The sequence below is a fragment of the Protopterus annectens genome, chromosome 15.part0 (genome assembly GCF_019279795.1).
Source record: "Protopterus annectens isolate FY-2018-M chromosome 15.part0, PAN1.0, whole genome shotgun sequence".
NCBI lineage: Eukaryota > Metazoa > Chordata > Ceratodontiformes > Protopteridae > Protopterus > Protopterus annectens.
This window is the reverse complement of record NC_056749.1, coordinates 449,388,418-449,410,224: the sequence shown is the minus strand read 5'-3', so window position 1 is coordinate 449,410,224 and position 21,807 is coordinate 449,388,418. Positions and strand designations below refer to the sequence as shown.

General features: G+C 37.3%; 1 protein-coding gene across 1 annotated transcript in view; it reads left to right on the top strand.

Moving 5' to 3' along the window:
- Positions 1 to 21,807, top strand: part of LOC122789845 (V-set and immunoglobulin domain-containing protein 4-like) — a 569,118-nt gene that overhangs the window by 423,171 nt on the left and 124,140 nt on the right. Inside the window, exon 10 of the mRNA XM_044057281.1 lies at positions 19,032 to 19,094. Coding sequence (XP_043913216.1) covers positions 19,032 to 19,094 — 63 coding nt within the window. The remainder of the gene's footprint in view (positions 1 to 19,031; positions 19,095 to 21,807) is intronic.

Sequence of the window (21,807 nt, the reverse complement as noted above, 5' to 3'; positions counted from 1 at the left end):
AGATGCTTGATAAAAATGTTTAAGAGAAGTGGACCCAGACTTGAACCTTGTGGAACCCCATTGATAACTGGTAGATAATGTACTTCATTGTCACTGAAACTATCTTAAGGAAAATAACTTTTCAAGTTTACTAAAGCTATTTCCTTTCCACTAAAGCTACCCTAATTATTGGGGTCCTCTAAGGCTTAGTTTTAACCCCTTTTCCATTTCCCTACCTCAGCCTCATAGCTATGATGTTAAGGTGCAGGATTACCAACTGGTAGACCTGGGTTCAAAACTTGTTTGAGGCACAACTGAGCAGCAGCAGTATTTGTACAGAAGAAAGGCCTGGCAAGCTACTTCTGTAATATACCCGTAGAACCCTATGGGGACTACCAACAGAGTTGCCAGAAGTCAGTTTTGACTTGAAGGCACTTATTTAGTATTTCATTATTTATTAATGATATATGCTTAGAACTACTATCAATGAACTTCACCCTCTAAGCAGACAATATCCTACTACTGTACTGAAACAAATCATACAGTGACATCAGATTAATCTGCAGAAAACATTCTCTAAATTCTCTACTTGGTCATGTTCAAATAAACTACTTAATTATCCCAAAAAAGAAAATAATGGTATTTTCTTACTATACATAAACTACTTTAATTGCTGCCTCACACACTTACAGACAGTAATAATAATAATATCATCACAATTGTCACTGAACAAAAATATGTAGAACTTATTAGTTTACTACTGTTTTAACATTACTTAACTGTAAACTGCTTTTTCATACTGAGAGTTGTATTTTCTGTTTGTGATTGCTCTATCCGAACCTTTATGTGCATTTTTGTCTGTTAAAAGCATTCTCTAGTCTTCTCCTTGATCTGTTTAAAACTTTCATTTAGTGACTACAGCTAGGAACTGTAATAGTGTGCATTACTATAATTGTTATTGTTTTATTTAAATTACTAAATTGTAAACTGCTTTTTCATACTGAGACTTGGATTTTCTGCTTGTGGGTGTTCTTTCTATGCTTTTAAAGTGAGATTTCCGTGCTCTGCTCAGGTGGCATAATCTTGATAGAGGCCTGTTGTGTAGGTTGGACGTTTTGTTTGTGTTTCTGGCAGCCATTTTCGGCTGATTGTCTTCATTATTGAGAGTAAAAAGACCTTCTGTAGTACGTGTGATTGGGTAATAGCAGGGGCTGAAGAGTAACCTGCTCTTCCCAACTCTTCCATTCTTACTTCTCTATAAACCCTGTGTCTTATAAAGGCTCTGCTTGTATTGTCAGGCTCTGGATTGCATTGCATAAGTGGAAATTCCTTAAGATTCCAAGATTAGGCTGTTATTTCTTACACATATTTCACTGACTTGCACTTCTGAAACGCTTATAATTGTGCTATACAGTTGATCTAGTATATTTATGCACTGTTATAAAGCTTTTTTTATTGTTTCACTGCATTTATTTACTGTTTTAAACTGTTTTAACATTACTTAACTGTAAACTGCTGTTTCATACTGAGAGTTGTGTTTTCTGTTTGTGATTGCTCTCTCTGAACCTTTATGCGCATTTTTGTCTGTTAAAAGCATTCTCTAGTCTGCTCCTTGATCTGTTTAAAACTTCCATTTAGTGGCTACAGCTAGGAAATTTAATTGTGTGCATTACTATAATTGTTTTTGTTTTATTTAAATTACTAAATTGTAAACTGCTTTTTCAAACTGAGACTTGGATTTTCTATTTGTGGGTGTTCTTTCTATGCTTTTAAAGTGAGGTTCCTGTGCTCTGCTCAGGTGGCATAATCTTGATAGAGGCCTGTTGTGTAGGCTGGAAGTTTTGTTTGTGTTTTTGGCAGTCATTTTCTGCTGATTGTCTTCATTATTGAGAGTAACAAGACCTTCTGTAGTACGAGTGATTGGGTAATAGCAGGGGCTGAAGAGTAATCTGCTCTTCCCAACTCTTCCATTCTTACTGCTATATAAATCATGTGTCTTATAAAGGCTCTGCTTGTATTGTCAGGTCCTGGATTGCATTGCATAAGTGGAAATTCCTTAAGATTGCAAGATCAAGCTAAGTTATTTCTTACACTTATTTCACTGACCTGCACTTATGAAATGCTTATAATTGTGCTATACATTTGATCTAGTATATTTTTGCACTGTTATAAAGCTTTTTGTATTGTTTCACTGCATTTATGTACTGTTTTAAACTGTTTTAACATTACTTAACTGTAAACTGCTTTTTCATACTGAGAGTTGTATTTTCTGTTTGTGATTGCTCAATCCCAACCTTTATGTGCATTTTTGTCTGTTAAAAGCTTTCTCTAGTCTGCTCCTTGATCTGTTTAAAACTTTCATTTAGTGGCTACAGCTAGGAAGTTTAATGGTGTGCATTACTATATTTGTTTTTGTTTTATTTAAATTACTAAATTGTAAACTGCTTTTTCATACTGAGACTTGGATTTTCTATTTGTGGGTGTTCTTTCTATGCTTGTAAAGTGAGGTTTCTGTGTTCTCCTCAGGTGGCATAATCTTGATAGAGGCCTGTTGTGTAGGCTGGAAGTTTTGTTTGTGTTTCTGGCAGCCATTTTCTGCTGATTGTCTTCATTATTGAGAGTAACAAGGCCTCCTGACCTTCTGTAGTATGAGTGATTGGGTAATAGCAGGGGCTGAAGAGTAATCTGCTCTTCCCAACTCTTCCATTCTTACTGCTATATAAACCCTGTGTCTTATAAAGGCTCTGCTTGTATTGTCAGGCTCTGGATTGCATTGCATAAGTGGAAATTCCTTAAGATTCCAAGATCAGGCTAAGTTATTTCTTACACTTATTTCACTGACTTGCACTTCTGAAACACTTATAATTGTGCTATACAGTTGATCTAGTACATTTTGCACTGTTATAAAGCTTTTTTTATTGTTTCACTGCATTTATGTACTGTTTTAAACTGTTTTAACATTACTTAACTGTAAACTGCTTTTTCATACTGAGAGTTGTATTTTCTGTTTGTGATTGCTCTATCCGAACTTTTATGTGCATTTTTGTCTGTTAAAAGCATTCTCTAGTCTGCTCCTTGATCTGTTTAAAACTTTCATTTAGTGGCTACAGCTAGGAACTTTAATGGTGTGCATTACTATAATTGTTTTTGTCTTATTTAAATTACTAATATGTAAACTGCTTTTTCATACTGAGACTTGGAGTTTCTTTTTGTGGGTGTTCTTTCTATGCTTTTAAATTGAGGTTTTTGTGTTCTGCTCAGGTGGCACAATCCTGATAGAGGCCTGTTGTGTAGGCTGGAAGTTTTGTTTGTGTTTCTGGCAGCCATTTTCTGCTGATTGTCTTCATTATTGAGAGTAACAAGGCCTCCTGACCTTCTGTAGTACGAGTGATTGGGTAATAGCAGGGGCTGAAGAGTAATCTGCTCTTCCCAACTCTTCCATTCTTACTGCTATATAAACCCTGTGTCTTATAAAGGCTCTGCTTGTATTGTCAGGCTCTGGATTGCATTGCATAAGTGGAAATTCCTTAAGATTCCAAGATCAGGCTAAGTTATTTCTTACACTTATTTCACTGACTTGCACTTCTGAAACACTTATAATTGTGCTATACAGTTGATCTAGTATATTTTGCACTGTTATAAAGCTTTTTTATTGTTTCACTGCATTTATGTACTGTTTTAAACTGTTTTAACATTACTTAACTGTAAACTGCTTTTTCATACTGAGAGTTGTATTTTCTGTTTGTGATTGCTCTATCCGAACCTTTATGTGCATTTTTGTCTGTTAAAAGCATTCTCTAGTCTGCTCCTTGATCTGTTTAAAACTTTCATTTAGTGGCTACAGCTAGGAACTTTAATGGTGTGCATTACTATAATTGTTTTTGTTTTATTTAAATTACTAAATTGTAAACTGCTTTTTCATACTGAGACTTGGATTTTCTATTTGTGGGTGTTCTTTCTATGCTTTTAAAGTGAGGTTTCTGTGTTCTGCTCAGGTGGCATAATCTTGATAGAGGCCTGTTGTGTAGGCTGGAAGTTTTGTTTGTGTTTCTGGCAGCCATTTTCTGCTGATTGTCTTCATTATTGAGAGTAACAAGGCCTCCTGACCTTCTGTAGTATGAGTGATTGGGTAATAGCAGGGGCTGAAGAGTAATCTGCTCTTCCCAACTCTTCCATTCTTACTGCTATATAAACCCTGTGTCTTATAAAGGCTCTGCTTGTATTGTCAGGCTCTGGATTGCATTGCATAAGTGGAAATTCCTTAAGATTCCAAGATCAGGCTAAGTTATTTCTTACACTTATTTCACTGACTTGCACTTCTGAAATGCTTATAATTGTGCTATACAGTTGATCTAGTATATTTTTGCACTGTTATAAAGCTTTTTTTATTGTTTCACTGCATTTATGTACTGTTTTAAACTGTTTTAACATTACTTAAATGTAAACTGCTTTTTCATACTGAGAGTTGTATTTTCTGTTTGTGATTGCTCTATCCGAACCTTTATGTGCATTTTTGTCTGTTAAAAGCATTCTCTAGTCTGCTCCTTGATCTGTTTAAAACTTTCATTTAGTGGCTACAGCTAGGAACTTTAATGGTGTGCATTACTATAATTGTTTTGTTTTATTTAAATTACTAAATTGTAAACTGCTTTTTCATACTGAGACTTGGATTTTCTATTTGTGGGTGTTCTTTCTATGCTTTTAAAGTGAGGTTTCTGTGTTCTGCTCAGGTGGCATAATCTTGATAGAGGCCTGTTGTGTAGGCTGGAAGTTTTGTTTGTGTTTCTGGCAGCCATTTTCTGCTGATTGTCTTCATTATTGAGAGTAACAAGGCCTCCTGACCTTCTGTAGTACGAGTGATTGGGTAATAGCAGGGGCTGAAGAGTAATCTGCTCTTCCCAACTCTTCCATTCTTACTGCTATATAAACCCTGTGTCTTATAAAGGCTCTGCTTGTATTGTCAGGCTCTGGATTGCATTGCATAAGTGGAAATTCCTTAAGATTCCAAGATCAGGCTAAGTTATTTCTTACACTTATTTCACTGACTTGCACTTCTGAAACACTTATAATTGTGCTATACAGTTGATCTAGTATATTTTTGCACTGTTATAAAGCTTTTTTTATTGTTTCACTGCATTTATGTACTGTTTTAAACTGTTTTAACATTACTTAACTGTAAACTGCTTTTTCATACTGAGAGTTGTATTTTCTGTTTGTGATTGCTCTATCCGAACCTTTATGTGCATTTTTGTCTGTTAAAAGCATTCTCTAGTCTGCTCCTTGATCTGTTTAAAACTTTCATTTAGTGGCTACAGCTAGGAACTTTAATGGTGTGCATTACTATAATTGTTTTTGTTTTATTTAAATTACTAAATTGTAAACTGCTTTTTCATACTGAGACTTGGATTTTCTATTTGTGGGTGTTCTTTCTATGCTTTTAAAGTGAGGTTTCTGTGTTCTGCTCAGGTGGCATAATCTTGATAGAGGCCTGTTGTGTAGGCTGGAAGTTTTGTTTGTGTTTCTGGCAGCCATTTTCTGCTGATTGTCTTCATTATTGAGAGTAACAAGGCCTCCTGACCTTCTGTAGTATGAGTGATTGGGTAATAGCAGGGGCTGAAGAGTAATCTGCTCTTCCCAACTCTTCCATTCTTACTGCTATATAAACCCTGTGTCTTATAAAGGCCCTGCTTGTATTGTCAGGCTCTGGATTGCATTGCATAAGTGGAAATTCCTTAAGATTCCAAGATCAGGCTAAGTTATTTCTTACACTTATTTCACTGACTTGCACTTCTAAAACACTTATAATTGTGCTATACAGTTGATCTAGTATATTTTTGCAGTGTTATAAAGCTTTTTTTATTTTTTCACTGCATTTATGTACTGTTTTAAAGTGTTTTAACATTACTTAACTGTAAACTGCTTTTTCATACTGAGAGTTGTATTTTCTGTTTGTGATTGCTCTATCTGAACATTTATGTGCATTTTTGTCTGTTAAAAGCATTCTCTAGTCTGCTCCTTGATCTGTTTAAAACTTTCATTTAGTGGCTACAGCTAGGAACTTTAATGGTGTGCATTACTATAATTGTTTTTGTCTTATTTAAATTACTAAATTGTAAACTGCTTTTTCATACTGAGACTTGGAGTTTCTATTTGTGGGTGTTCTTTCTATGCTTTTAAAGTGAGGTTTCTGTGTTCTGCTCAGGTGGCATAATCTTGATAGAGGCCTGTTGTGTAGGCTGGAAGTTTTGTTTGTGTTTCTGGCAGCCATTTTCTGCTGATTGTCTTCATTATTGAGAGTAACAAGGCCTCCTGACCTTCTGTAGTACGAGTGATTGGGTAATAGCAGGGGCTGAAGAGTAATCTGCTCTTCCCAACTCTTCCATTCTTACTGCTATATAAACCCTGTGTCTTATAAAGGCTCTGCTTGTATTGTCAGGCTCTGGATTGCATTGCATAAGTGGAAATTCCTTAAGATTCCAAGATCAGGCTAAGTTATTTCTTATACTTATTTCACTGACTTGCACTTCTAAAACACTTATAATTGTGCTATACAGTTGATCTAGTATATTTTTGCACTGTTATAAAGCTTTTTTTATTGTTTCACTGCATTTATGTACTGTTTTAAACTGTTTTAACATTACTTAACTGTAAACTGCTTTTTCATACTGAGAGTTGTATTTTCTGTTTGTGATTGCTCTATCAGAACCTTTATGCGCATTTTTGTCTGTTAAAAGCATTCTCTAGTCTGCTCCTTGATCTGTTTAAAACTTTCATTTAGTGGCTACAGCTAGGAACTTTAATGGTGTGCATTACTATAATTGTTTTTGTTTTATTTAAATTACTAAATTGTAAACTGCTTTTTCATACTGAGACTTGGATTTTCTATTTGTGGGTGTTCTTTCTATGCTTTTAAAGTGAGGTTTCTGTGTTCTGCTCAGGTGGCATAATCTTGATAGAGGCCTGTTGTGTAGGCTGGAAGTTTTGTTTGTGTTTCTGGCAGCCATTTTCTGCTGATTGTCTTCATTATTGAGAGTAACAAGGCCTCCTGACCTTCTGTAGTACGAGTGATTGGGTAATAGCAGGGGCTGAAGAGTAATCTGCTCTTCCCAACTCTTCCATTCTTACTGCTATATAAACTCTGTGTCTTATAAAGGCTCTGCTTGTATTGTCAGGCTCTGGATTGCATTGCATAAGTGGAAATTCCTTAAGATTCCAAGATCAGGCTAAGTTATTTCTTACACTTATTTCACTGACTTGCACTTCTGAAATGCTTATAATTGTGCTATACAGTTGATCTAGTATATTTTTGCACTGCTATGAAGCTTTTTTTTATTGTTTCACTGCATTTATGTACTGTTTTAAACTGTTTTAACATTACTTAACTGTAAACTGCTTTTTCATACTGAGAGTTGTATTTTCTGTTTGTGATTGCTCTATCCGAACCTTTATGTGCATTTTTGTCTGTTAAAAGCATTCTCTAGTCTGCTCCTTGATCTGTTTAAAACTTTCATTTAGTGGCTACAGCTAGGAACTTTAATGGTGTGCATTACTATAATTGTTTTTGTTTTATTTAAATTACTAAATTGTAAACTGCTTTTTCATACTGAGACTTGGATTTTCTATTTGTGGGTGTTCTTTCTATGCTTTTAAAGTGAGGTTTCTGTTTTCTGCTCAGGTGGCATAATCTTGATAGAGGCTTGTTGTGTAGGCTGGAAGTTTTGTTTGTGTTTCTGGCAGCCATTTTCTGCTGATTGTCTTCATTATTGAGAGTAACAAGACCTTCTGTAGTACGAGTGATTGGGTAATAGCAGGGGCTGAAGAGTAATATGCTCTTCCCAACTCTTCCATTCTTACTGCTATATAAATCATGTGTCTTATAAAGGCTCTGCTTGTATTGTCAGGCCCTGGATTGCATTGTATAAGTGGAATTCCTTAAGATTCCAAGATCAGGCTAAGTTATTTCTTACACTTATTTCACTAACTTGCACTTCTGAAACACTTGTAATTGTGCTATACCGTTGATGTAGTATATGTTTGCACTGTTATAAAGCTTTTTTTATTGTTTCACTGCATTTATGTACTGTTTTAAACTGTTTTAACATTACATAACTGTAAACCACTTTTTCATACTGAGAGTTGTATTTTCTGTTTGTGATTGCTCTATCCGAACCATTATGTGCATTTTTGTCTGTTAAAAGCATTCTCTAGTCTGCTCCTTGATCTGTTTAAAACTTCCATTTAGTGGCTACAGCTAGGAACTTTAATGGTGTGCATTACTATAATTGTTTTTGTTTTGTTTAAATTACTAAATTGTAACCTGCTTTTTCATAGTGAGACTTGGATTTTCTATTTGTGGGGTTCTTTCTATGCTTTTAAAGTGAAGTTTCTGTGTTCTGCTCTGGTGGCATAATCTTGATAGAGGCCTGTTGTGTAGGCTGGAAGTTTTGTTTGTGCTTCTGGCAGCCATTTTCTGCTGATTGTCTTCATTATTGAGAGTAACAAGACCTTCTGTAGTACGAGTGATTGGGTAATAGCAGGGGCTGAAGATTAACCTGCTCTTCCCAACTCTTCCATTCTTACTGCTATATAAACCCTGTGTCCTATAAAGGCTCTGCTTGTATTGTCAGGCTCTGGATTGCATTGCATAAGTGGAAATTTCTTAAGATTCCAAGATCAGACTAAGTTATTTCTTACACTTATTTCACTGACTTGCACTTCTGAAACGCTTTTAATTGTGCTATACAGTTGATCTAGTATATTTATGCAATGTTATAAAGCTTTTTTATTGTTTCACTGCATTTATGTACTGTTTTAAACTGTTTTAACATTACTTAACTGTGAACTGCTGTTTTATACTGAGAGTTGTGTTTTCTGTTTGTGATTGTTCTATCTGAACCTTTATGTGCATTTTTGTCTGTTAAAAGCATTCTCTAGTCTGCTCCTTGATGTGTTTAAAACTTCCATTTAGTTGCTACAGCTAGGAACTTTAATGGTGTGCCTTACTATAATTGTTTTTGTTTTATTTAAATTACTAAATTGTAAACTGCTTTTTCATACTGAGACTTGGATTTTCTACTTGTAGTTGTTCTTTCTATGCTTTTAAAGTGAGGTTTCTGTGTTCTGCTCAGATGGCATAATCTTGATAGAGGCCTGTTGTATAGGATGGAAGTTTTGTTTGTGTTTCTGGCAGCCATTTTCTGCTGATTGTCTTCATTATTGAGAGTAAGAAGGCCTCCTGACCTTCTGTAGTACGAGTAATTGGGTAATAGCAGGGGCTGAAGAGTAATCTGCTCTTCCCAACTCTTCCTTTCTTACTGCTATATAAATCATGTGTCTTATAAAGGCTCTGCTTGTATTGTCAGGCCCTGGATTGGATTGTATAAGTGGAATTCCTTAAGATTCCAAGATCAGGCTAAGTTATTTCTTACACTTATTTCACTAACTTGCACTTCTGAAACGCTTATAATCGTTCTATATAGTTGATCTAGTATATTTTTGCACTGTTATAAAGCTTTTTTATTGTTTCACTGCATTTATGTACTGTTTTAAACTGTTTTAACATTACTTAACTGTAAACTGCTTTTTCATACTGAGAGTTGTATTTTCTGTTTGTGATTGCTCTATCCGAACTTTTATGTGCATTTTTGTCTGTTGAAAGCATTCTCTAGTCTGCTCCCTGATCTGTTTAAAACTTTTATTTAGTGGCTACAGCTAGGAACTTTAATGGTGTGCATTATTATAATTGTTTTTGTTTTATTTAAATTACTAAATTGTAAACTGCTTTTTCATACTGAGACTTGGATTTTCTATTTGTGGGTGTTCTTTCTATGCTTTTAAAATGAGGTTTCTGTGTTCTGCTCAGGTGGCATAATCTTGATAGATGCCTGTTGTGTAGGCTGGAAGTTTTGTTTGTGTTTCTGGCAGCCATTTTCTGCTGATTGTCTTCATTATTGAGAGTAACAAGGCCTCCTGACATTCTGTAGTACGAGTGATTGGGTAATAGCAGGGGCTGAAGTGTAATCTGCTCTTCCCATCTCTTCCATTCTTACTGTTATATAAACCCTGTGTCTTATAAAGGCTCTGCTTGTATTGTCAGGCTCTGGATTGCATTGCATAAGTGGAAATTCCTTAAGATTCCAAGATCAGGCTAAGTTATTTCTTACACTTACTTCACTGACTTGCACTTCTGAAACATTTATAATTGTGCTATACAGTTGATCTGGTATATTTTTGCACAGTTATAAAGCTTTTTTTATTGTTTCACTGCATTTATGTACTGTTTTAAACTGTTTTAACATTACTTAACTCTAAACTGCTTTTACATACTGAGAGTTGTATTTTCTGTTTGTGATTGCTCTACCCGAACCTTTGTGTGCATTTTTGCCTGTTAAAAGCATTCTCTAGTCTGCTCCTTGATCTGTTTAAAACTTTCATTTAGTGGCTACCGCTAGGAACTTTAATGGAGTGCATTAGTATAATTGTTTTTGTTTTATTTAAATTACTAAATTGTAAACTGCTTTTTCGTACTGAGACTTGGATTTTCTATTTGTGGGTGTTCTTTCTATGCTTTTAAAGTGAGGTTTCTGTGTTCTGCTCAGGTGGCATAATCTTGATAGAGGACTGTTGTGTAGGGTGGAAGTTTTGTTTGTGTTTCTGGCAGCCATTTTCTACTGATTGTCTTCATTATTGAGAGTAACAAGGGCTCCTGACCTTCTTTAGTACGAGTGATTGGGTAATAGCAGGGGCTGAAGAGTAATCTGCTCTTCCTAACTCTTCCAGTCTTACTGCTATATAAACCCTGTGTCTTATAAAGATTCTGCTTGTATTGTCAGGCTCTGGATTGCATTGCATAAGTGGGAATTCCTTAAGATTCCAAGATTAGGCTAAGTTATTTCTTACACTTATTTCACTGACTTGCACTTCTGAAACGCTTATTATTGTGCTATACAGTTGATCTCGTATATTTTTGCACTGTTATAAAGCTTTTTTTATTGTTTCACTGCATTTATGTACTGTTTTAAACTGTTTTAACATTACTTAACTGTAAACTGCTTTTTCATACTGAGAGTTGTATTTTCTGTTTGTGATTGCTCTATCCGAACCTTTATGTGCATTTTTGTCTGTTAAAAGCATTCTCTAGTCTGCTCCTTGATCTGTTTAAAACTTTCATTTAGTGGCTGCAGCTAGGAACTTTAATGGTGTGCATTACTATAATTGTTTTTGTTTTATTTAAATTACTAAATTGTAAACTGCTTTTTCATACTGATACTTGGATTTTCTATTTGTGGGTGTTCTTTCTATGCTTTTAAAGTGAGGTTTCTGTGTTCTGCTCAGGTGGCATAATCTTGATAGAGGCCTGTTGTGTAGGCTGGAAGTTTTGTTTGTGTTTCTGGCAGCCATTTTCTGCTGATTGTCTTCATTATTGAGAGTAACAAGGCCTCCTGACCTTCTGTAGTATGAGTGATTGGGTAATAGCAGGGGCTGAAGAGTAATCTGCTCTTCCCAACTCTTCCATTCTTACTGCTAAATAAACCCTGTGTCTTATAAAGGCTCTGCTTGTATTGTCAGGCTCTGGATTGCATTGCATAAGTGGAAATTCCTTAAGATTCCAAGATCAGGCTAAGTTATTTCTTACACTTATTTCACTGACTTGCCCTTCTGAAACACTTATAATTGTGCTATACAGTTGATCTAGTATATTTTTGCACTGTTATAAAGCTTTTTTTATTGTTTCACTGCATTTATGTACTGTTTTAAACTGTTTTAACATTACTTAACTGTAAACTGCTTTTTCATACTGAGAGATGTATTTTCTGCTTGTGATTGCTCTATTCGAGCCTTTATGTGCATTTTTGTCTGTTAAAAGCATTCTCTAGTTTGCTCCTTGATCTGTTTAAAACTTTCATTTAGTGGCTACAGCTAGGAACTGTAATTTTTTACCACCCACCCACCCTCCCTAGTGTTGTGTGTTTTTATACTATGTGGCTTTACAGTTGCCCACCCGTACTGTATATTTGATCTGTGACACTCCTCCCAGTCTAGTGTCATTAGTTCACTCAATCTAATAGAGAACATTTGTGAAGGCCAACCCACTCAGATTCTTAACGTTGAAGTACCTTCTGTTCCAGCTTTCTCCATTTCCATTTTACTGGGAAAAAAATTCTAAGCTTGCTTTCCCCCTTTCCTGTGGCAGGTCAGATACGGATTTGCTGTGTCCAGGACTGTTTGTGAGCTCCTAAGGCCCCCCCCCCACTTAACTGGGGTTAAACTATTCCTGGCGCCATAAAGTCTGTTTTTCAAAATTTCCCTTGCAACTAGCCAGCTTTTTAGTTTTAGCACTCATCTGTTTCTGTGATCTCAGCACTTGTTCAGAACTCATTGTAAGCACTTAATAAGTTACAAATTACTACAACACTCAACTTTCCTCACTTGTCTAGAGGAAAACAGTTTTCAGTACTTAATAAATAAGCACCTATTCAGGCATGTCTAAAGGTCAGCTCCCGGTGTTTTCTCCTGTCTACGTGATGAATCTGGGCATCTTGAGACAATGCAGCAATTGCCTCATGTACACAGACAACCCTCTCCTCCTACCACCCAACACTACGACCTGTGAGAGATGCACTTATATAGCCAAACTGGAAGCAAAGCTCTCTTTACCAAAGACAGGCCTAGACAGTCAAGAGGAGAAGGTAAACACTTGCACCGTACCACACTCACCACATAGTCCCTCAAAACCTACACCACCAAAACACACACACAGAACCACAAAACACACACCTACATTTGCGGAGGCTCTCTGTACTAATCCGCCCAAACAACAGAGACCTCCAAAGCAGAAATTCAAGCAACCTCCACCCCCCCAACACAACCCAAATGACACATAGTCCACATACTCAGTGTGCCACACAACTACAGCCCATAAGGCATAATGTACCCAACACTCTAGTCAAGTGCCAGGATCCGCCACATAACACATGCACTCAGGTCACTCCACAACAAGTACAAATATGACTCTGCCATTGTCCTTGTTGGTGTGAATGACCTGAGACGTACCTCCCTGGACTACATGAAAAGAGACATGAAGGAGCTCTCTGATCTTGTAGCCCAGGCCGGTATGACCCTAGCCAAGAGTAGCATCCTGCCATCACCCAGAATGACACCACAGTACAATTACAAAATGATTGACTTTAACAATTGGCTAAGCTTCTGGTGTCATTCTAAGGGAATCCAGTATCTGTCTGCCTGGGATGACATGATCAACAGACCACGCTGCTTTGCCAGAGGTGGCCTGCACCTGTCACCCTTGGGATTCCGGATACTGGCAAAGGCTCTTGCCACCCCTATAGTGCCTTTTTTAGGCAAGGTTCATATGACAAATTCACCACTGTAACAGGTACAAGCAAGCAAAATCTGCGGGTAATGCACTCAATGCTAGAAGTCTAAACCTCAAAATGCACTCACTCGAGGCACTCCTTAAAATGGAGAACATTGACATCTGTGCAGTGACAGAGACCTGGTTCAAAGCTCCAGAGAGCACCCCTGCATTACCAGGCTATAATTCATACCAAACCTTTCGGCCATCAAACCCGGACCGAAACATTAAAGTTGGAGGTGTGTCCATATTCATTAAGGATATCCACACCTCCAAGCTAGTTGCTCAGCATAATGCATCCGAGATTATCCAAGTTCAACTAACTCTGGGCAAAACCGCAATCCAGATTGTAGCTTGCTACAGACTCCCCACCATGCCCCAGGATTCCCACTCCTCTTTTCTTGATACACTGGAAAATATTAAGGTACAACCCAACACTCTAATAATGGGTGATTTCAACTACCCTACCATTAACTGGGAAAACTACTCATGTACTAACTCTTTTGCTCAACGTTTTCTGGAAATCATCAATTCCAATGCTTTGGATCAACTTATCCACACCCCCACCAGAGGCAGCAATATCCTAGACCTGGTCCTCACCAACATGGGTGACCGGTGTTCCACACCAGAGGTCAGCTCCTCGTTGGTCAGATCCGACCACAAGCTAATCACCCTAGACATCCACATCCCGCTCCCACCCCCCATTAGGAAAACAACCGTAAAAAATTTCTCCAAAGCCAACTTCATGCTTCTTAAGACAGAAGTGGCAAACTTCATGACACCCATGCAGATGGACAATAGAGGTACGACTGCTGAATCCTACACAAATGCACTTTATAAGCACTTACAAGAGTGCATGGATCATGCTATCCCTAACAGAACCAAGATGCTATCCTCCAAAAAAAGGAAGCCAATCTGGTGGACTTCTGCCATAAACAATCTCTACAACAGAAGAAAGAAACTGTTGCAAAAAAGAGTAAAATCCCACGATTGGAGGAACTCCCTGATCAGCCTCAGTAAGAAGCTGAGATCCCTCATAAAATCCTCCAAAGCTAGTTATGAAAACAAAATTGCCACTGATTCTAAAGACAACCACAAAGCATTCTATAGCTATGTTAAAAATCTCAATGGCAACACTCAAATCTACTCTGAGTTACAGCACAATGACTCTAAATATACAGAACCAACTGATATTGCCAACATCCTGGCAGATAGGTTCAGTGCTAAATTTACCCCCCTCTCACCCCCTAAAGGGCCCATCTTTATACCGGAAGAATGCAAAGTTCCTATAATCATGGCTGCACAGATAAAAACTTCACTCTCCAAAGCCAAGAACACAGCATCCATGGGACCTGACAACATCCCAGGCTGCCTTCTACATGAACTACAGAATGAACTGGCACCCCACCTAAGTACCATGTTCAATCATAGCCTCACCTCAGGCTTTGTGCCCATTGAATGGCGCACCCTGACAGTTATCCCACTCCACAAAGGGGGGGGGGCCACAACAGACCCCGGGAACTACCGCCCCATTAGCCTGACGAGCCTTGTCTGCAAGGCCATGGAACGTATCATCATGGAACTCATAAACAAAGACATTGGAGATCTCCAAACCCTGGACCCCACACAGTTTGGGTTTGTAAAAGGCAGATCATGTCTCCTAAACCTGATTGACTTCTTTGAAGTAGTCATCAAGGCCATGGATGAGGGTAAGGTGGTTCACACAGCCTATCTAGATCTCGCCAAGGCGTTCGACACTATCCCCCACTCTGGAATTATAGATAAACTCACTAAACTAGGTATAAATCCCTATGTCACAAGATGGGTTGCCAACTGGCTTACTGAAAGAACCCACACTATGAAAGTAGCAGACTGCAAATCAGACTTCAGACCAGTGAAAAGTGGAGTACCACAGGGTTCAGTCCTGGGTCCTCTCCTGTTTGGTATCTACTTCTGTGAAGTACAGGCTAACACCGAAGGTCTTTGGCTAACTAAATTCGCAGATGACTGCAAACTAGGAGCCATAATTGAAACTCCTAACGATGTGGACATCCTACAAAAGGGCCTCACTGAGACAGATGCCTGGTGTCAAAGACATGGTCTCAAGCTCAATGCCAAAAAGTGCATTGTCATCCCCTTTGGTAAAAATTCTGTACCCATGAACTACCACATAGGTGGTAGTCTACTTAAATATGAAAGTGTGATAAGAGACCTTGGGACACAGGTGGACAGTAGTCGCTCCTTTGATAATCACATCGCCAAAGTGGTCAGGAAATCCTTCTATGTGGCACACCTCATCACAAAAGGTTTCTCATCCAGAAAAAAGAGGTCATTGTTCCCCTCTACTCATCACTCATTAGACCCATTATAGAGTACAACGCCCCTTTTGGTATGTACCTCACAAGACATCTACAACAACTGGAAAGGCTGCAAAAATACCTCACAAAGTGGATTACTGGCCTCCAACAGATGCCTTAGGCAGACCTTTTAAAAAAACTCCAGCTTTACTCCGTCACATATCGCCTACTCAGAGGCGAACTCTGCCTAACATACAAAGCTATGTCAAACCCAGAGCTGTTGGACATGCTCCAATTAAAGAAATCCCAATCCCTCTGAGCTACACGCTCTAGGGACCTAAACCTTGTCACCACAATAAACAGAACATGCTGGAGGGATAGATTCCTGTCCCAGAGACTTCCCATACTCTGGAACAGACTACCTATCTATGTAAAACAGAGCTCCTCATTAGCACTCTTCAAGAAAAATCTTGATGATTGGATGGGTAATAGGAAATTCACCCCGCGGATCACTTCTGTGGTTCTGCTTGACAGGGGCACAGGAAAATAATTTTCTTGGGTGGCGAAAGCCAGGGTACATTTTTGGCTAGGCTTGTATAGGCCCTAGGGCCAATAGCCTAGTACCTGCCTATGAACCTATGAACCTATGAACTACTGACCTTTGCTTAACTTTCACAGCAAACATGGATAAAATTGCCACTGGAGTACTTTCTCAAGTCCTATCTACCATAACAAGAATGCCACATCTAGAAATATACTTCTTCTAAGGATGAATACAGTTTGCCCTTGCTATGTTTCCATTCTGCCTACAAAACCATCTGCAGTCTATCAAAACAAAGATTTTTAAAACTGCCCTCTTATCTGACCCTAAAAACATCATTGTGAAACATTAAAGACTATTAATTGGTTGCACTTTCACTCTACACCACAGTTTTGCTCAGTATTCAGTTGTTTAGAAAGCTGATGCTCTATTAATTCCTACCAGTGAGAAGGAAATTGCCACTAACTACTCTCTATTTAGGAATGAGGAAGAAAACCTTTTGTTATTCTGCCCCCCCTCCCATTCAATTCAATTCTAGGAGAAATTATCTTCTTTAAAATAGGCCCAGCCAAATGGAATAGACTACCTAATTATGTCAGAAATCAGCAATCATTGGGAGCTTTTAAAAGGGCATTAAAAGATCCCCTACAAAATGAAGCCATTTACTCATGCTACTGAGAACCTGGATGTTATGTAGGTTACTCTTATTTGCATATTCAGCTGTTGATTGCAGCTAACTACAAACATTGTACTCAGTGTTTTAGTTCATGTACTGTAGTTTGTAGGATATGTTATTGTAGTTCAGAAAAATTATTGTATTTTCTTGGTTAGTTAAACATTGTTTTGCCAATTGTACTCCGTATTTGTATCTCATTAATGATGACATATTAAGTGTACTTGAAACTGTACATATTAAGTGTGAAATTCTATTAAGTTTAACTGAAATTGCATTCTCCTTCCTCAATGACCCAGACTGTGACTGAAAAGGGCTGTGTGGCTCGCTCATCAACAGATAAAAATCAGCAAACAATTAAATAAATACATTTTCCACTTAATACAAACCATAAAGTGTCACATATAAACAGATCCTCGTTTAACTAATCTTGTGCTCATCATTTTGACTTTCCCTGAACTATAAATTATTCCTTTTGGGAATGTGTTGCAGTACCTGATGCATTGCTTGACACCACAATGCAGCATAAGTTGTCACTGTTTGTTGTCATTCACTAATGAAATGACAAGAAACTTTACAACAATGTCTGAGACAGTGATGAGGAAAAAAGACTCAAAGTATTTAGAAGAACTTTTGCCTAATAAAAGGACAGTGCTTCTTGCTGAAATACAAAAAGAAGTATACAGGTCTCATTAGGAGCTTGCAGTTAATATGAATCAAAGAGATGCATGGAGGGGAGATTTCTGACATTATTTTCCAAATACTGTGTTCTTATTTGAATAGAAACATATATATGCCATTTTACGCCAAGTTATTTTTAATGTCATTAATGCATAGTTCTTTCTGTTGCAGAAGTACATATTATAAAGCAGTATACATATATGACAGCAAATATTCTTTGCAGATTATAAAGCAGTATACATATATGAGAGCAAATATTCTTTGTAGATATCTGCATCTGACATCAACCAATTCAAATATGGACAGCTGAGTTTTTGGGGAGACAACTGGATAAACTGTATTTTGTACATAGAGGTGCTAATGCTTTTTTTTATAATGGATACAAATATTCAGATAGGGCTTGCAGTTTTTGGAGAATTTCTGTCAACCATCCATTCATTCACAAACGCCCTTTCCCATTTATGCACATGGGATCAGGGTGTCAATTCAACAGTGACAATCATCTAGAGCCAAGGTTTATACATCCCTGGCTAAAAAGAAGCAATGAGTTCAAGATACAGCCACTCTAAGATAAAGTAGTGGAGACTAAAGGAAATGCAAAATGATGTCACACTTAAAAGGATGTGAATTCATTTGTGCTGTCTATAACAATATGCCAGTGGAATTGCAGGGGGATTTATACTATCATAACTAAGAAAGACAATTCTCAAAGCGATACGCTTCTTTATAAGAGAGGAATGTGATATGCTAGGTAGAAAGTATTCCATATATCCAGGATCTACATTTGTGAAATAGCCCTCACTGTCAGTTATGTCACTTTCTCAAAAAAACAACTTAAAGAAAATCACTTCACTGATGGTTTAAAGATTTCTTTAAATACAGATGTATTAGATACTAATATAAAACTAAATATTTTTTGAATGCAGAATGAAGGAGTCCAATACAGCTTTAAACTGAGGACAAAGAGATAATACGGTCAGTTTATGAAATAAAAAAAAAAAAATAAGTAAATACATTTCAGATGTCACAGAAATGGACAAAGAGATAGTAGGATTAATTTATAAAAATAAATAAGTAAAACATGTTTCAGATTTCACAAAACCAGAAAAACACATAGTCTTCTACCATTCCTTTAGAGTAGTGCTAACAAGAAATAATAGGTGGTATAAAAAATGGACAGATGCAAAGAAAACATGTGCTAAGCATGTGTTACATGTCCAAATAACTGACTTGGGTTTTCTCATCATAACATAAGAGTAATAAAATATGTTTTTCAGCAGGGCCCTCTGCAGATACTGGTATATCCTGGCTTGTGACTCCAGCCCCCATTTCCAAAGTGAATTTTGAAAACTGCAGTAGTATCTAAGATCACATTCTTAGTACACCATATTGTAATTTGAATCTGTGCATTTTCTGCATTTTAAATTGTATATAATAAGGGACTATGTATAGCATTAACACTTATTGCAATTTATTTTACTATTTCAGGCACTACCAAAACTACAGTGTGTATTACAGAAGCAACATTATTACACAGATTAACCACTACAGGTAAAAATCAAAAAATGCGACATTACTTCTTTTATATAACAAATTTTCAGAAAGAAAGAAAGGGAGACAAATTAGTTAAATAACTCCTTTCAAAAATGTGAATCAGGTTGGTTTGTATAGCTTGAATAACTGTAGAGCATAAAAGAAATTACAGTTGTGTAAGCTGAACTTACCATTCCAGTAGATATTCGAATGATCACTGCCGCAGTAGCCTTAGCTACATAGGTTATATCCTGCAACAATGTAACCTCCAGTCAGCTTCCAAAGATTCAGGGCAACTTCTATGCACCCAAGCTGTCAAGCAGCTTGAGCTGATCTAACTAAAAGACAAGTTTGGGAGCGAAGCCCTTCAGAGCTTTCCTGCCAGTAGAGAGAGAGGGAGGCTGAGCCCTGAAAGGACAAGAGAAAGAATACCAAAAAATACATTTCTATACCACGGCATAATAAAAAAAAACAGACCAAAAAATAAGGGGGATGGAGGGAGAGAGGGAGGGATTGGTTACCGCAGCAGTGATCATTCGAGCATCTACTGCTATGATAAGTTCAAATTATACAACTGCACTATGTTCATCATACTGATCACTGCTGCGGTAACCTTAGCTGTATGGGTATATTACCATATTGAGGTATATTTGGGAGGTGGAAGGAGAAGGGTCCAGGAGTCCCTTTAAAATGGTCTTAACAAAGAATGATCTAGACCTAGAAAAGGAATCAAGCCTATAGTGCTTTGTAAAAGTATGTAGAGAGGACCAAGTAGCAGATTCTAGGATACATTTAGAATCCACCTCTTTCCAAAAAGCCAAAGAAGAAGCTAAGGTTTTTGTAGAGTGGGCCTTGACCCTGCCCGGAATAGAGTTGTCATGGTGAGTATAACAAAAGATAATACCCTTAAACAAACATTTGGAAATAGTCTGTTTTGACACAGGTTGTCCCTTCTTATCTTCACAGGAAATGATCACTTGATCTGAAGATCTGAAAGATTTAATTCTGTCAAGATAGTACCTGGGTTATCTGTGGACATCCAAGGTATAGAGCATCCTTTCTCCCTCATTTTTACGTTCAGGAATGAAAATGGGAAGATAGCTAGTTTGACTTAAAGTAAGCTTGGATATCACTTTAGGCATAAAAGAAGGATTAGTTCTCAAAGAAACCATGTCCTTGTGGAAAATGAGGTAGGGTTGACTCACCATAGGAGCATGCAAGTCAGATACCCTTCTTGCAGAGGTTGGAGCAATCAGTAGAACTGTTTTCCATGTTAAGAACCTCAAGTCAGCCAAATTAGCTGGTTCAAATGTAGCAAGTGTTAGTTTCCCTAACACAGAATTAAGATCCAAGGAAGGGACACCAGTTTACTTGGATATCTGTTATATAAAACCCCTTTCAAGAACATTTTGACATGCAACTACCCTGAAAAAGGAGGCTCCATGGACAGACATGCTGAAATGGCTGATGAATGAACCTTGATAGAGAAGTAAGTTAGGCCATAGGATAGTAACTCACATAAACATTGTAAAATCATGTCAAGAGTGCAGCAAAGTGAAGTTTGAGAAAGAATCTTGACATACAACTAGTTAGTTATGATCAAGGAGACAATGATACTTCTTTGTGGTACATGTGGAAAAAAATAATGGAGTGAAAAGTGTTTTATGGCTTCGAATGCATTAAATTACATAGGATCACCACACAGACAGTGGGAAGAAACTAAGTACCACTAATGGACTAACAGTTTTAAAAACTTTTAGTAACTTCCTTTTGCCATTTTTTTATAAAACGGTACAAAGTGTTTTAGAACTTTTAAATCTTCTACCATTTCCAAGTGTTGTTCCATGGTTGCTGCTGTGTACACTCTAGTGTGAGACTAAAGCATAACAGCTCTGAAAGATGTGCATAATAAAACTCATTATGTAGTTCTTTGACATCAGAGATGCATACCACATTTGTCTTTTTCTGAATTTCAGAATATAATCCACATGCCCCATGTATTACATATGTATTCATGCTTGCTAGTGACAGAATGCCTGTAACACTTACTTTAAAGACTACTAGTACAGTGGTTGCAGCAGTTTCTTATGTCCATTTTATTTTCAGTAAATTATCTATTTAAGTATGGGCTGGGCTGGAGAATGGATCAAACATTTTTCTTAGTAATATCAGATAAGATGGACTACTTGTATTTTACTGGTACAGATATGTTAAGATCTTAAAGGCATGAACCAAATACAAGTAAAAATTAAGTTTGGTTTTCACTGCACATACGCAGACTTCCTGCTTGCAGACAGCAAATCATCATATTCATGCCAGGAACAGAACAGAAGAGTTCGCTGAAGTAGTTGTGTTCCCTGGCATGCAAGTGTCTGAACATATTTTTATCTACTGGCTCACACATCAGGATGTATGTGTGCAATGTAGTCATGACTTAAATTCAGCCAAAATGTGGAAAGTTGCAGACTGAACAGGTAAAGGTCTAAAACCAAATACTTTGTAGTCTTTGGCTAGCTACAGAGGATTACACCAGTATTCTGCTTTCCTGGCTGTGGGTGGGTGGGTGATATGCAGCTCAGTTATCATTATAATCATTTAGCTAATCATGAATCAATCAAACACAAGTCACCTACCCTGTCATACTGACAGTATGACCTCACAGTTGACTCAAGGGACATAGTCTATTCCTGCAAGTTCACTTCAGCTTTTGGGGAGTTGTAATTTTAAGTAG